This window comes from Dermochelys coriacea, chromosome 2, assembly GCF_009764565.3.
Source record: "Dermochelys coriacea isolate rDerCor1 chromosome 2, rDerCor1.pri.v4, whole genome shotgun sequence".
NCBI classification, from domain to species: domain Eukaryota; kingdom Metazoa; phylum Chordata; order Testudines; family Dermochelyidae; genus Dermochelys; species Dermochelys coriacea.
The window spans coordinates 237,216,282-237,234,204 of record NC_050069.1 but is presented as its reverse complement, the minus strand read 5'-3'; the positions used below and the strand labels follow the sequence as shown (position 1 = coordinate 237,234,204).

General features: G+C 40.4%; 1 protein-coding gene across 3 annotated transcripts in view; it reads right to left on the bottom strand.

The window, feature by feature from the left end:
- Positions 1 to 17,923, bottom strand: part of MYO3A (myosin IIIA) — a 198,984-nt gene that overhangs the window by 115,261 nt on the left and 65,800 nt on the right. For all 3 annotated transcript variants that reach the window (XM_038389297.2, XM_038389293.2, XM_038389296.2), the window contains exons 4-6: positions 16,230 to 16,334; positions 14,467 to 14,566; positions 1,436 to 1,512 (exon numbers count right to left, since the gene is read on the bottom strand). In XM_038389297.2, coding sequence (XP_038245225.1) covers positions 1,436 to 1,512; positions 14,467 to 14,566; positions 16,230 to 16,334 — 282 coding nt within the window. The remainder of the gene's footprint in view (positions 1 to 1,435; positions 1,513 to 14,466; positions 14,567 to 16,229; positions 16,335 to 17,923) is intronic.

Here is a 17,923-nt window from a genome sequence, read left to right as displayed (position 1 = left end):
ATGAGGGAAAGCAGTAGAAGCCAAAGTTTTATTAAAGTACACAGTTTTCCCTCTGCACTCTGGAACCTCTTTTTAAGGAGGGTCCTGGGCAGCTGCAATAAGGAGAATCCCTGGAAGCCATGTTTGCTGCAGGAAGCATGCTTAGAATGGCAGAGTTCTGGCAAGGGGTGTCTGTGTGGATGACTTTTGCCTCCTAAAAATGCCAAAATCCTAAAAATGCCAAAAGTCATGCAGATGTCAGGTGATCTGAGGGGTAAGAGGATGGAAACCCAGTCTTCTTCTGTAGAGGGGAAGCAAACCATGTTCTACACCAGAGGGAAGAACTTGGAGGAAACTCACTAAGGTCAAACTTGTGAAGTTTCTGGTCCCTTGTGTGGGTTACTCCTGTGTGGGGGATAAGGGCACTGTACAGTTCTTCCTCTGCTATGAAACCAGCATCAAAGAAGAAATTTTGTTTGCTGTCTGTCCCTCTGGGCACCCATTCTGACAGTTTCACAGAGAGATAATATCTCTACAATATGGCCACCGTTAGCAGTACATTCAAAAATGCCAATTTTAATTAAAAACTTTATTTTTGAATTAATTTCAGCTAATTCACAATGACAGATGAGTTGGGACATTTCAGCTAATTAGCTAATGGGCTGAACAAACAAAGTACAGTTTTTTCCCTATAAATAGGGCAATTGCATATACTATAAACCGTTTTTATTTTCTTGCAAACAATGTATTGCTGCATATGCTTATTTAACAAACTTAATTTGTCCTATTGGAGTTTATAATATCTATTTGTATACTTACTCTAGATTTAAAAAATAATCAAAGTTACGACTAAGCTTCAGATATATACTGTATAATATACATTTTTACTTATTCACACAAATCTTTTGTTGCTGTGGCTATTCATGAAGAACGTGCTGTATTAAAAGCCTCCTGAGCAGTGAGATACACAAATAAAATACATAAGACCAAGAAAGTAACCTCCTGTTTAGTTCCCTTCTGTTGTGAAATCTACAATATTCCAACAGGATCACACAGTTCTCAGTCGCTGTCTTTAGAAATAGTCTTGCTGGACGGTCATTTTAAATTAGAGGATTGAAGTCACAATATAACCATGGGCTCTTTCTACCCCTAGAAAGAAACTGATTTCAAAACATACTTTCTCCTCCAAAGCATTTCAACAAGTGATCTATGCAGCTCCTCTTGCTCTAACCACACAGTATTCAATTAAATAAATTTGAATTAACATTGCATAAAAGTAAAACAGCTAAAAGAAAATGCCAGTATTTTAAGACTATTTTAAGACTACAAAAAGTTTTTACAATTGACATTTCCATTCAGTTCGCTAAAACTACTAAAATAAAAGACAAGACACAGAGAAGCAGAGAGACAAACAAAAGCAATCTGGAAAAAAGTATGTTTTTAAATGTAATCTAACCTCTGGAGCCATCCAAAAAGGGGTGCCCACAGACGTGTTCCGACGGAGACGAGTGCTGGTCAGCTGAGCAGACACACCTAAAGGAACACAGGGAAGCTATATTCAGAGTGGTGGTTACTTTTATTTAAATTCCATCTGGACTGTGCCATCATCATCTCATCCTAGGAATAGGGATGTTAAGGCTTTTTCCTTTCAAAATCTCAATCGTATCTTTCCAGTTGCCTGTAAATGAGTACTAAAGTCTCAGTCCTTCTGCAACGTGTTGAACATCCTCAACTTCCAGTTACTTCAATGGGAGCAGCATTTAGCCCTGAATGAGGCTTTTATGAGTAATTGGACTGCATTTTAATGACTAATTATAGTATCTTGATGTCCTTTTTAGGAGCAAGAAACCACAAGTATTACCTGGAGAAGTAGCACTTTTTAAAAAAAATATGTCGCACCCTTTAATGCACATTATTTCTTTCAGAGCTACAGTACTGACACTGGGTGCATCTTTGCTTCATGATTTATTTATTTATTTCAATTTCAATATCAATTTAATAAAAGATAGATCCCAGGCTCTTAACGGCCCCACCATCATTGAAAATGTAAATCCTAACCACAGAAACAACAACAACAAGTAAGCAGTTGTTGGATAAGAGGGAAGTCCTTTTATGGATCAGTAACAAGTTAAAAGATAGGAAACAAAGGGTAGGAATAAACAGTCAGTTTACACAGTGCAGAGAGGTAAATTTCAGGTCCCCCAAAGATCTGTCCTGGAACCACTGCTGTTCAACATATTCATAAATGAGCTGGATAAAAGGTAAACAGTGAGGTGGCCAAGTTGGCAGATAATACAAAATTACTCAAAATAGATAAATTCAAAACTGACTGTGAAGAGTTAGAAAGGAATCTCACAAAGCTGGGTTGTTGCCCTTGGTGATTCGGCAACAAAATGGCAGATGAAATTCAAAGTTGATTAGAGCAAACTACTGAAAATTGGAAAACATAATCCCAACTATAAAAATGATGGGGTCTAATTTAGTTGTTACCACTCAAGAAAAGATCTTGGAGTCAATGTGAAGAGTACTCTGAAAACATCTGCTCAATGTGCAGCAGCAGTCAAAAAGCTAACAGAATGCTGGGAATCACGAGGAAAGGGATAGATAATAAATCAGAAAATATCATAATGCCACTATATAAATTCATATTTTGCCTACACCTTGAATACTGCATGCAGTTCTGGTCACCCCTTCTCACAAAAGATATATTAGATTTGAAAAAAGTACAGTGAAAGGCTGCAAAAATGATTAGGGGTATGGAACAACTTCCATATGAGAAGAGATTAAAAGACTGGGATTGGTTTGCTTAGAAAAGAGAAAACTAAGGGGGGATATAATAGAGGTCGAGAAAATCATGAATGGTGTGGAGAAAGTAAATAAGGAAGGGTTATTTACCCCTCCACATAACACAATAACCAGGGGTCAACCAATGAGATTAATAGTCAGCAGGTTTAAAACAAACAAAAGGAAGTACTTCTTCACACACGGCACAGTCAACTTGATGGAACTTGTTGCCAGGGTATGTTGCCAAGGTCAAAAGTATATTTGGGTTCAAAAAGGAATTAGACAAGTTCCTGGATGATAGGTCCATCTATGGCCATTAGCCAAGATGGTCTGGAATGTATCCGATGCTCTGACTCTAAAACTCTGACTGCGAAAAGATGGGAAGGATGACAGGAGATGACTCACTCAATAACTGCCCTGTTCATTCACTCTGAAGCACCTGGCACTGGTCACTGTAGAAAGACAGGTACTGGACAAGATGGACCATTGGCCATTCTTATGTTCTTAACAAAAGAGTACCAGTTAATTAGCAAGAAATTTTTACAAAACCTAAATCTCCACATGCTGTGTCCAGCCCAAAATCTCCCCCTCTCAAATGCCTGTTAAAAATGGACTTGCAGCATGAACTGAAGATCAGCAAATCCAGGCTAGTTCACGCCAAAGAATGGGGAGTGAATTGCAAAGTCACAGACCCTTCACAGGGTCTGATCAAGAGCCCATTGAAGTCAAGTATCTTCCAGTTGACTACAATGGATTTTATATCAGGACCTTGAAGTATGTCCTGTCATAGATTCATAGACTCATAGAAGATGAGGGTTGGAAGAGTAGCTTCCTCTCCTACAAAAGGAGGGAACTCTAGATTGAGTGCCTCCACTAATCACAACAGAAGCAATATCACATAGCGGGGAGAGGTAATCTATGAGGTAGGCAGATGTCAAGCCATTTAGGGCTTTAGAAGTCAAAAACAATGCCTTAAGTTCCACCCAGAAACCAATAGGTGCAGATCTTGAAGTGTTGGTGTCATGTCTGGTGATTGTGCACTTAACAAGCAGGCTGCTACATTTTGCACTTGCTTCAGCTTCTGAACATATTTAAAGGACACTCTCCACCAGACTATAGGTGACAAAGGCATGGTAATAAGGTCCACATTCAGGTGCAATGACTGTAAATTCCTCAACAGACAGAGCTGGACAAATCTGACCAGGTGACTGATAATCCATGTCTAATAGTAGTATGGAACTTAACCAGAACTCCCACATTGTGAACTTCGATAATAAATTATTAATGCTTACCCTCAGTCAGAAGGGGACAGACCCTCTGGTTACTTCCTTCAACCAGCCATAATCCCCTGAGGCTCAGCTAGATTGAACCTCAACCAAATTCATTTTCATCCAGGACCCAATCTTGCCTAGACACCAAGAAAGATGCTTAATTATATGCTCTGGGCTGGAAAAGACATAGCGATAAAGATGGGTATCCTCAGCGCATCTCTCCTCCTGAACTCTCCTAAAGGCCTCAGATACACATTGAATAAAAGGGGTGACAGCACAGAACCTTGGTAGTAACCACGAGAGCATTCTCAGAGCAAAGGAGCAATTACACTACCCCATGGGATTTCTCTATGAGTGCTGTTGTGTGTGTACCCAGGACAGAACCCCAACTGACAAGGACAAATGAAGTCAGAGGCATCAAGATATTGTGAGAGTTCTCTCACTACAATCATTTCCATAATCTTAACCCAAACTGGAATATCAGATACTGGTCAAATCAATAATGGATATAGACTGTCAGTGTCTGGGGATGGCTCTTTGAAAAGAGGCTGAACACGTTTCTTTTCAACTATTAGCATCTCACCACCCTCAGTGAAGGCATCAGCAATCTCCATCAGCAACGAATTCAGTACTCTCCCAATGGCCTTAACTGACCATGAAGGAAAATGGATCCAAACCCCAGGTCATGGTATTAAATTCTCCTGAAACATCCAGAACTTCTGTGAATTAGACTGACTAAAACAAGCAGAGATAATGTAGCTTTTGTTCTTTCCAGATATTGCCTGTTCTGAATCCATTTTCTTTTATCCACAAGAAAACATGCAGTTTTCTTATAATGGGAGCAATTCACATCAGCAAGCGAGTGGAAACAGGTTGGATTAATCAGGCTGTCCATTACCCAGCACAAATCCTCAGGTTGAGACTTTGCAGATGCTATGGTGGTGGGAAAGACACTTGAGAGGAGATTATCTGGTTTTTACTCTGAATGCATGTACTTAACTCTGATTCCCAGCACAATTATACTTGTCCATCACATAAAAGTCACTTTGCATAGCTACTAAAAATAAGGCCACATTAAAGCTCCTGTTTGGCAAATCAGCCTGTTATTTAAAAAGAAACACATTCAAAATCATTACATTTGTAGTTGCCTCTCTCTCTATTTTCCTGTGTGAGATAAAGAGTGAAATCTGCCCTTTCTCCATAGCTGTAGAAGCCCAATAAGCAGCAGTGGTGAGCAGGATGTGGGGAGCCTTAACATGGCCTCTACATCCTTTGCACACTGTGGAGATCTGCTGCACAGGGGCTTCATCCCTGCTGCTACAGAAGGGAGTCTTGGAGCCAGGCTCTGGCCCATAGATCTATGGCTACATGAAGCCTCGAGCAAAACACACTGCAGAGAGGGTGTGAAGCAACCACAGATGCTACTACAACCCTAAAGCTGTTTTAGTGTCAATACAGCGACTGTGCTGCCTTAGGGTTAGGAAGCAAGAGGAGGTTTCCATCCCTTTACTAACCACCATGGAATCCCGCTGTGCCAAGCTCTTTTACTCAGGCTTGGCACAGGGACCAGGATTTGGACCTAGAGGCAAAAGAAAGGCAGTAACAGAGATTTGATATTATTCCAGTGTCAGATTTTATGAATAATCGTCTTTCTGCATAGATAAGGAGCTAACATAAAGAACATGAAGAAATGTTAAATATGCAAAATCTGCTCAGTCTAAGTCTAGTTTCTTCTCACTGAACTGTAATAATTCAGCGAATCCTAGTTATTTATTTTTAACTTCCATAAAAAGCTGATTTAATTTGAATTGTTCATCACTATTTTCTTTAGGCTGATTTTTTTTATAATCTTTTGCTCTTGGCACTAAACTGGCATTTCAGATTACAGAGTGTAAGTCTGATGACAAATGATATTTCTTTGGGCTCTTTTTGTGTGGAGAGGAAAGATGATGTCATGCGACACTTGGCAACATTTCTTCCAGCACTTCAGCAACTAATCAAGCAGAAAGCCAGCCAGCTCTTTTTAACTTGTACATTTTCTAACAACAAACACTTTAGGGATTTACTACTACTGTAATGAAAAAACTGGACCAAATATCTTCCGAACGAAACCTAAAACTCCACTGCAACACATTTTTCACACAATAAAAAAGTGCAAAATCTTATGAAGACGAACAGTTTGATAAACAGATGCATGAGTTATGTAAATACATGGACTCTCTGTCTCTCACACACATATATATAGAAAGAAACGCACTACACTTAGTGATAAGAAAAATAGATATTATGGGTGTGTTCAGAAAAGATCAGACATGTTTCTTACCTACTATATCTGGTAACTCTAGGCATTAGCTTACTCATGAAAAGTGGATATTTTTGTGTAGTACCCTCAGACGGCAGGTATCATACAAGCTACACATTGCAAGTGTTAGCAGAACAGAAATACCTGAGAACTAGAGCTACTCAGTTATGATCTTGGACTTAAATTAAGTAAACAAATAATAGTGCAACAACGGAGTCCTTTATTAATTAATTAATATTATTAAATACATATGTATTGTGATAGCTCCCCCAGCCCCGAGTCAGAGATTGGAGGCACATTACGATAAGCACTGTACACATAACAAAAATGTGGTCCTTGCACCAAAGAGCTTACAATCTAAATATATGACAATAGACAAGGGAATACATCAAACAGATGGAGGGAGCACAAGGTGACAGTGAGACAATTACTATTAGCATAATAAGCACCAGTCAGAGCACAGCAGCTGCATAACCACTGTCAAGTGTTTTGTAAGCATCACAGCATAGGTGGGTATTAAGCAGACATTTAAAGGAGAACAACAACATAGTTGCTTTGCAGATCTTTGCACGGAGCTCCTCCCATGCATAAGGGATGGCATGGGTGAAAGAGTGAAGGTGCTTCTTGGGAAGTTTTACTTATTGGCTATAAAGGCTGGCATCACTATGACAGGGTTCATGGCTCTATATCATGCAAAAGATGACAAAAAGGTGGGATTAAGTCATAAGAGTCTTGAAAGTAGTTTGTGCTTGATGTGATGGAGAAGGGGGAGCCGGGGAAGGGGGAAAAAAGCATAATGCAGTTGAAATGATGATCCAGGAAGATGATTTTTGCAGCAGCATTTTGACTCTTTTTTAGAAAAACCTAAACAGTTTTATGGTTCAGGATTCTAGATCTAGGTATGCTGGAGAAAAGAGATCATGAGGAATGTGGGAACAGGAGAAGAAAGATGTAGGGAGAGCATATATGCTTATTTTAAAACAATCTATGATAGAGCTGCAACATTTCAGCTGTCTGATGGTGCATCAGAAGGCAAGGTCCCCCAAACCCAGCATAAGAGCCAGAATTAGAACCCGGGAGTTCCAGAATGCTAGTCTTGAACAATGAACACACACAGGAGGGTTTCATAAAACTATTATGAATGTAACCAGCTGAAAACCAAGAGCTGAGAAAGAACCTGGCCTGAAAGGGGTATAAAAAAAAATCTCATTACATAAAAGTCAATTAATGCACGGAACAGACTGCCAGAGGCAGAAACAGTGATGAAACATAGGCAAACCAGAATTTCAAAGCTCTTCCAGGAAGAACATGCTTTCCAGGGTACAAATCCTAAACAGAAAGCAGTAAGGTCCTACACAAGTTGTATGGCTCTACACCACTCCAAAAATGAGAGGCTAGTATTTAAAAAGGATGAATTTAGGAATTATAGGGCTTGGATCGATGTCACTGGAAAAGATCAAGGCATGTTTCATAAAATGTATAGGCTAGAATGAAGATACAGGCAGATATGCCACCATAGAAATAGTTCTAGAATTGTAAGAAGCACGTTGGTGAGCAGAGACAATGACCAAAAACAAAACACAAAAAACCCCCCCTAAAAACCAAAACCACAAGCTAAACAAGTTTTACACATTTTAAAACCATTCATAAAAGAGGCACGCAGGTGCTTTTGCTGCATAGTTTTTGTGTTGATTTACTTCAGAGTACTGAAAGTGACAGAGACGTTTAAGATCACTCTTTATAATTCTGTTTTAATAGGCAACAAATTGTTTTTACATAAGCCCAGAGAAGTAAAGTTATTCAAAGTTCGGACTGAAAATCCTTTGGGCTAAATTCAGACATGAATCTAAACGGGACCAATCTAACCCATGGGGGCTGCTCTACCTTATGCTAGCTGGCTATAATCCCCAAAGGATCATATGCCAGTGAGCATAGCTAGTGTGCAGCATGTTGTGGCTGGCCCCTGGCCCTGCTCTTTCATGTCCCCTGCTCCAGGGCTGAATGGATGAGTGGCACAGGAACTAACAATGCCCATTCTGTGCCCTGCCAGGTGCCTGAGTTCCCCCATGTTGGGGAATTATTTTGCTGGCAAGATCCAGCTACTTTCCAGCCTATTTTGTCTAACATAATTTACAGTATATGACATTAGATTACTGCTCTATGCATTATATAACATTTATGGTACCCCATGGCATTTAATTGTGAATTAATAGGAAAAGGTTGTTCAATGATTGTGACTGGACTAGGACAGTAACTTTGATCCTGGTCTATAAAAAGGGTTCTCCCCTTTGGAAAATTCAGATGTTTTTATGGGGCTCATATTCAAAGCAGCTTGACAAACTCTTTACTGAGGAAGCCTTAACTTTTAAGTTCTTTGCTTTTATTGGCTTCTATTAGTACCTCTATCTGAAAATGTCATTTAAAAGTAACACATGAACATCATGTTATCTGGTATGGAGAAATGACAACACAATTATACCCTGTTCTTGATCTGAATCAATGAAGCAGATAACTTTATTATGGATGCATGCTAGAATGACTAACACAAATACTAAGCCTTACTATGACTCACTGCTGAAGATAAGCTGAGGGCAGAGGGATACTTCTTTTTATTTTTGAATATTTTAAAATGAAATCATTTAAATTAATGATTGCATTTTGTAGAATGATTCAGACAGAGTTCACAGCTAATGTAGGACAATACAATTTGAGAATGCAATAGGGTAAGATGGCTTCAGAATAATATGTTTTCTATTACTGTTTGGAAAACTTCTGGAGATCATTTTTGGCTAGATTGTCAGTGTCAATCAGACATGCGAATCAGAAACAACATATTAATGATCAGATTGTCTTTTCCCAAAGTGACTTTGGTCCTGAACTTGAAATCCTTACTAAGGCAAATGGAGATTTATCCAAGGACTGAAAAATGACTTCAGAGTTGGCCTTATTAAGAACATAAGAATGGCTATACTGGGTCAGACCATTGGCCCATCTAGCCCAGTATCCTATCTTCCAACAGTGGCCAATGCCAGATGATTCAGACAAAATTAATAGAATAGGACAATTTCAAATGATCTCTCCTGTCTTGCAGTCCCAGCTTCTGGCAATCAGAGGTTTAAGGACACTTAGAGCATGGGGTTGTGTTCCTGACCATCTTGGCTAATAGCCATTGATGGATCTATCCTCCATGAGTGATCACACTTTTTTTAAACCCAATTATGCTTTTGGCCTTCACAACATCCCCAGGCAATGAGTTCCACAGGTTGACTGTGAGGTGTGTGAAGAAGTACTTCCTTTCACTTGTTTTAAACCTTCTGCCTATTAATTTCATCAGATGATCCTTAGTTCTTGTGTTAGAAAAAGGTTATTTACCCCTTTACCTATTCACTTGCTTCAAGCCATTAATGATTTTATAGACCTCTTTCATATCTCCCCCTAGTCATCTCTTTTCTAAAATGAACAGTCCCAATCTTTTAAATCCCTCTTCATATGGAAGTTGTTCCATAGCACTAATCATTTTTGTTGCCCTTCTCTGCACTTTTCCTAATCCTACTATATCTTTTTTCAGATAGGGTGCCAGAACTGCATACTGTACTTAAGGTGTAGTCATGCCATGGATTTATGTAGTGGTATTATTATATTTTCTGCCTTATTATCTATCATTTTCCTAACATTGTTAGCTTATTTGACTGCCACTGCACATTGAACAGATATTTTCAGAGAACTATCCACAATCTGCTCCAAGATCTCTTTCTTGAGTGGTAATAGCTGACTTTGATCCCATATTTTACTCTGTATAGTTGAGATTATGTTTGCCTATGTTCATAACTCTGAATTTATCAACTTTGAATTTCATTTGCCATTTTGTTGCCCCATCCGCCAGTTTTGTGAGTTCCCTTTGTAACTCTTCACAGTCAGCTTTGGATGCAACTATCTTGAATAATTTTCTATTGTCTGCAAACTTTGCCATCTCACTGTTTACCCCCTTTTCCAGACTATTTGTGGATATGTTGAACTGCACTGGTCCCAGTACATTTCCTTTAGGAACCCCATTATTTACCTTTCTGCCCTTTGAAAACTGACCATTTATTCCTACCCTTTGTTTCCCATCTTTTAAACCAAGGGTTGGCAAACTACGGCCCGGGGGCCACATCCGGCCCTTCAGATATTTTAAGCTGGCCCTCGAGATCCCACTGGGGAGTGGGGTCCAGGGCTTGCCCCGCTCTGCTGATGCCATGGCTCTGTGCAGCTCCTGGAAGCAGTGGCATGTCCCCCCTCTGACTTCTATGCATGGGGCAGTCAGGGGGCCAATGGAAGCTGCAAGGGGTGGCACCTGCGGATGGTGTAGCCCACACAGATACCTGGCCACGACTCTGTGTAGGAGCTGGAGGGGGGACATGCCGCTGCTCCCGGAAGCTGCTTGAGTTAAGCGCTGCTCAGAGCCTACACTCCTGATCCCCTCCTGTGCCCCAACCCCCTGCCCTAGTCCTGATCCCCCTCCTGTCCTCTGAGCCCCTTGGTCCCAGCCCAGAGCCTGCACTCCCAGCTTGAGCCCTCACCCCAACCACCTGCCTCAGTTCAGAGCCCCCTCCTATACCCTGAACTTCTCATTTCTGGCCCCACCCTAGAGCTCTCACCCCCTCCTGCACCTCAACCCCCAATTTCATGAGCATTCATGGCCTGCCCTACAATTTCCATACCCAGATGTGGTTCTCGGGCCAAAAAGTTTGCCCACCCCTGGTTTAACCAGTTACCAACCCATGAGAGGCCCTTCCCTCTTATCCCATGGCTGTTTACTTTGCTTAAAAGCCTTTGGTGATGAACCTTGTTAAGGGCTTTCTAAACATCCAAGTGCACTATATCCACTGGATCACTCTTGTCTGTTGTCACCCTCCAAGAATTTGAATAGATTAATGAAGCATGATTTCCCTTTACAAAAGTCATGTTGACTCTTCCCCACCATATTCTATTCATCTGTTTGAAAATTCTGTTCTTTACTATAGTTTCAACCAATTTGTCTGGTTCTGAAGTTAGGCTTATGGGCCTGTACTTGCCAGGATCGCTTCTGGAGTCTTTTTAAAAAATTGGCTTTACTTTAGCTACCCTCCAGTCACCTGGTACAGAGGCTGATTTAAATGATAGGGTACATGCCACAGTAGTAGTTCTGCAATTTCATATTTGAATTCCTTCAGAAATCTTGGGTGAATACTCTCTGGTCCTGGTGACTTATTACTGTTTAGTTTATCAATTTGTTCCATAACCTCCTCTAATGACGTCTCAATCTGGGACAGTTCCTCAGATTTGTCACCTAAAAAGAATGGCTCAGGTGTGGAAGTCTCTCTCAATCCACTGCAGTGAAGACTGATGCAAACAATACATCTAAGCTTCTCTGCGATGGCCCTGTCTTCCCTGAGTGGTCCTTTTTCACTTCCATCATCCTGTGGTCCCACTGATTGTTTGGCTGGCTTCCTGCTCCTTATGTACTTAAAAACTAATAGGAAAAATATTTTTGTATCTTTTAATAGTTGCTCTTCAAATTCTTTTTGGCCTCTCTAATTATACTTTAACACTTGACTTGCTAGAGTTTATGCTCCTTTCTATTTTTCTCAGTAGGATTTGACATCCAATTTTTAAGGATGCACTTTTGTCTCTAACAGCTGCTTTTACTCTGTTTAGAAATGGTGGCCTTCTTGGCAGCAAGGGCACACTGTTGACTCATATCCAGCTTCTCGTCCACTGAACCCCTAGGTCCTTTTCTGCAGAACTGCTGCCGAGCCATTCAGTCCCTAGTCTGTAGCAGTGCATGGGATTCTTCCGTCTTACCTGCTGGACTCTGCACTTGTCCTTGTTGAAGCTCATCATGTTTCTTTTGGCCCAATCCTCTAATTTGTCTAGGTCCCTCTGCATCCTATCCCTACCCTCCATGTATCTACCTCTCCTCCCAGTTTAGTGTCGTCTGCAAACTTGCTGAGGGTGCAATCCACGCCATCCTCCAGATCATGAATGAAGATATTGAACAAAACCGGCACCAGGACCAACCCTTGGGGCACTCCGCTTCATACTGGCTGCCAAATAGACATGGAGCCATTGATCACCACCCGTTGAGCCCAACAATCTAGCCAGCTTTCTATCCACCTTATAGTCCATTCATCCAGCCCATACTACTTTAACTTGCTGGCAATTTCATACGACAGTACAGCATTATGTACTACAAGTTTCAGGAGTACAAAAGGCACAAAGGAAAGAAAAGCCATTTCTGCTATTAAAGGCCAATTAAGTTGTTAATGTTTAGCAGTTATTGTTTGTGACGCATACTAACACAGAGAGCTATTTAAGAAAAAAAACCTATGTTCTAATTCGAAGAAAGTGTAACTTAGGCTATTATATAATCATATACGTAATTCAGAATGATAATGTACTCTTCTCTGGAATTATGTTCCATAATGTCTTTCATAGGCTCATCTCTCAATCACTGGTTTTCTCTGCCTGTTTACATAACCAGACAAAGAGCTCCATGGGAAGCTCATAGAGAGATTGTTCCCTCACCAACCTGGTGCACAGGGGGACTGCAGAGTCTGCACTTCAGGAAAGTCATTTGCTCCTCTCCCTTCTTCTTCACCCCCCTTACCTGCCCATGTGGCCTGCATCAATCTTCAAGCTGATGCAGAGAGGCAACTGGGCCCTGGATCTACTTTCTCCCTACCCCTCCATGCCTTGGGCAGAGGGTTCAGTTCCTATGTTCCCTGGAGCACAAGACTTCAATTGTGACAGGCTCTGAAACAGGCCTAAAAGGGGGGTGGGAAGATTCCTTGCTCTTTGATTTAATTCTATGCAGCCAGACAGGATAATACCGCACAGGTAAGCGGAAATCACAGGTTATTTATACACACATATATACACACACCTATACAGAGCTCTCTCATTGTCACACTGATAAATTTCATTCACTAAAAGTGGGATAAATGTTGACTACCATAACTGTATTCTGTTCAAATGAAATGAACCTTTCATTAAGAAAGGGAGAATATCATTCAGGGCTTGATCCAGCTCCTATTGAAATCAATGGCTAAACTCATTGGGCTGGATTCTCTGGGAGAAACTCCCTTATTCTCCACAATATCCTTTATGGCCCTATGCCATACAGCGTTAAGGTTGTGCATCCCTTACTTCTTTGAACTAGCATGAGGTCATTCCAGACCCCAGGTACTAACTGCAATCTAAATCAGACTAACTCAGGGGTGGGCAAACTTTTTGGCCCGAGGGCCACATTGGGGCGCGAAACTTTATGGAAGGCCAGGTAGGGAAGGCTGTGCCTCCCCAAACAGCCTGGCCCCTGCCCCCTATCTGCCCCCTCCCACTTCCCATGTTCTGACTGCTCCCCTCAGAACACCCGACCCATCCAACTCCCCTTGCTCCTTGTCCCCTGACCGTCCCCTTTTAGGACCCCCCCGCCCCAAACCGCCCCCCCGGGATGCCACCCCTATCCAACGTCCCTGCTCCCGGTCCCCTGACTGCCCCCCCCACCCCTATCCATACCCCTGCCCCCTGACAGGCCACCCAGGACTCCCATGCCCTATCCAATCCCCCCTATTCCCCGTCTACTGCCTGCCCCCCCAGAACCTTCGCCTCATCCAACCGCCTCCTGTTCCCTGTCTGCCCCCAGAACCCCCTGCCCCTTATCCAACCCCCCCTTACCGTGCCGCTCAGAGCAGCAGGAGCTCGCAGTCCCGCTGCCCAAACAGAGCCAGTTGCGCTGCCCATGCAGTGGCGTGACTGCGGGGGGATTGGGGTGGGGCTGGGGCTAGCCTTCTCGGCCAGGAGCTCAAGGGCCAGGCAGGACAGTCCCGTGGGCTGGATGTGGCCCGTGGGACATAGTTTGCCCACCTCTGGGCTATCTAAACACTGTTAGTAAACTAGTTGCCAAGACCATAGTTAGGGATATTCTGTATCTATGAATAATTTGTGTTCCTTTATATTACCTAATTTCAAACCAGTTAAGTTGATTTTTTTTAAAACAAGTAGTCCAAATCTAAATCAAAACATTAAATGAGCTGTTCTTAACTGTTAACTTTTACACGTCTCCCCACCATGTTTTAAAGTTACAACTTTGTCTGTAAAAACATAACATACCAAAATCCACAAGTTTAACTCCTCCTTCAGTGGTCACTAGGATATTATTTCCTTTTACATCACGGTGGATGGTTTTGTTTTCATGCAAATGCTGAAGCCCCTGAAAAATAAGTTATAAATCCATTCACATTCTATGTATTAACTTTGCCGATATTTTTGTGCTATGCTTGTTCTCTCTTTCTAAACTTAGTTTCAAAATGAGAACAGCCACCAAGTTCAAAAATGAACTACCATTTCATTTTCTAATAGATGGACACTTACATAGTCAGTGTATTTTGATTCTGATTTCTACTTCTCCTAGTATTTTTTGTACAAGCCACCTAGAAATGCTATTCTTATTCAAAGAACACTGAGTCAACTATCAACCAACTTTGTGGGATAAACGGACTTTTTAGTGACTTCCTTTTCTGGTAGATAAGTCGTATGATGACAGAAATAAAGAGGCATTATTAATCTTGGTTATATATTGGACCATTAAAATAGAAAGACAAAGAAAAGTTCTAAGCTCTAATAATAGTTTCAGTGCAGAAACTCAAACTCTAATTAAATAGCAAGGATAAAGATATTTTGTTTTGATTAGCTACGGTGATTTTTCCTTTTGAGAGATTTCAATTTGTTGTACATTATTTTATTACAAAATAGATGCTGCCCCACAACATGAGACACAGAACAGTATTTCTGGTATATTGCACTAGAATCAGGTCATAAATGGCTTTCCCATTCCATGAACATTTTTGAGATATCAAAAAAAAAAACCCAAACCATTACTTCCCCCAATTTGGGGGGAAAGTCAATCTAGAAAATTTTGGCAAACTGAAAATCTGACCTGAAGAAAAAAGAAAACATTTTGTTTTGATGATTTTGAAATCCTTTGTTTCAATTTCTACCATTTTTCCTTTTTTAAAAAAACATATTTTTTACTATAATTAAGTTAAATTTCACAATAAGTCATTTCAAACTGAAAATCCAAATTTAGAAAATGTTGAAACAAAATGTTTTGACCATTTCAAAGTATTTTTCTCCCAAGATTTTTTTAAGTGGAAAAATTTGTGAAAGCCAACCCTTTCCCATAAAGAAGTTCATTTTCAATAAATCAACATTTTCCAGTGGAAAAAATGTTTCATTAAAAAATCCCTGACCTGTTGTACATTGCAGTTATGTCTCCAAACAAAAAGCAATTTAGACTCAAAGCTGTGCTTATTTAATGCAACTAGGGAGAAGTAATCAATGCCTGAAATAAATGTTCACGCTTTTGATACTGATGAACTGAACTGCTACTTTACCTGGTAGTATTCAAAAACAAGTTTACAACTAAACCTTAACTTTATTTCATTAAACACTAATGTAATATAGGAAGAAACATCATGCTTTTAAAATGGAATATATATATTCCTTTGTTGAAAAAAATTAAGGGCTTGTCTGCGTTGCCCCACAGTTTGGACTACAGGGATATGAACAACATAGCACACCAAAGTGCAGTGCCGAAACACCCCCCGTGTGGATGCTGAGGGTACAAACTCAAAGGTTCCTAGTTCATGGTAAATAGCACTCGTCAAACAGGATTTACAGTAATGTGAACTAGGAACCTTAAGTTTGTGTCCTCAGCTTCCACACAGGGGAATTACAGCAGAGCTGTAATTTGATGCACACTGCTATTGCACCCCTGCAGAATCCAAACTGTGGGGCAGTGTAGACAAAGTTTATTCAAAGAGTATCTCAGGCTGTCAATTGGACTGTCCATTCATTGACTGTTTTAATCTTACCATAAGAGCTTCATGTAAAATATAAGCAATTACAAGTTCGTCCATCCTTTCACCTGTCTTCAAAAATCCTTTCACCAGATCAGTCACAGATCCTCCATTGCATAGCTATAAAAAGATCATGATGGAAATTAAAGGAGATAAGTGATCATATCGGTTCTAGTTTTCAGTAGATTCCATTTTCATACCTACACATGATCCTACTAAGCTGATAACCTAGCAATGAAATTTATTTAGTGCTCATATCTACTCAAAAAATTGTTTTTACATTTTATACCCAACATTGTTCCCTCTTTCTGCGTCTGTCTCCTCTCTTCCTACAAATACACATACAACATCTTATCTCTCTAATTTTTTATCTAGATGTCAACTTTCTTCTGAAGCTAAAATTACTGTCATGCTTTTAAAGAGACATTTTGTGGAGACATTTTGATAGCTCCTAATGCTCATCAAATGCAAGGATATCAGTGCTACAGATAATTATGACTTGGATTCTCACGTCTCCTTCAGTACACTTGGCACCAAATACACTATGCGAAATGGACTTAAGACAGCTGGAGACAGCCAGTGGAGAATTGCCCCGTACAGAGAAATCTGCTGCTGTTGTAGCTGCCATCTACATCAGCTGTCTCCCCAGATGCTGATATAGGAAGGGGAAGCAGCATGTCAGGGGCATGCTGGGGGGATTACTGGGGCACAGTAGAATGCAGCTCTTCAGTGCCTGATCTTCCACTGACATAAGATTCCTCAGGGACATTACCAAGTAACATATGCCTTAGAGATGCAGGGAAGCTGCTACCTTGCACATAATAAAGTGTAAAACTATAAGATTACATGAACATAACATACAGTAGTAATTCCATTTGACTATAGATCCTGTAGACTATTCAAATCAAGTACATTGGTTTTCAATAAAACCTTTCAACTCAAGAATTGCAGATGTCAGATACCTATCTATTTTATCTATGTTCATCTGTCCTAAGAATGCTATGATACCCTGGTGTTTTTTCTAGGCAAAAAATGCACTAATAAAAGATATGCATCTTAAGGAAGAAACTGTTTGCTTTTTATATAAACACTAACCTCTCTACCTACTGTAATAATTCCTATGTGTACAGTTAATGCAACCAAACACCTAAATGGGCACTACCCAGTATCAAAGTCTTGCTGTAAGAGCTTTCTATATTCAGGTAATATAGGGCTCAACCCTGCAGGGTGCTGACCACTATGGCAACAGTCCTGGCAAAAATTTAATCCCATCCTTAACTTTAAGAGTGTGTGTTGTTGCATTGAAGTCAACAGAATGAGAATAGTCACATGCTGAAAGTAAAGCATGTGCTTAAGTGCTTTGCTGGATTGGGTTCAGAATCCCCAGCACCTTGAAGGATTGAGCCCAAAATCTTAAATCTTTATGGCCTCCGTTTTTCACCAGATTTTCCTTTTTTGGAAGCACTATTAATTTCTCCTGGGCTCTAGGAACCTCTACTTTCACTTATGTAACACTAATTGTATAGATGGACAGTCAGACCTGATGTAAATGAGAGCAACTTTGTTTAATTCAATGGAGTTGCACTGTTAATACTACATCTGTATTTTGGCTCTGAGTGTTAGGTGGCAGAATATTTAATTTATTTAATAAATGAACAAGCTATTCCTTTTTCAAATACTAGACATGGAAGCAAAAACAAAACAAAAAA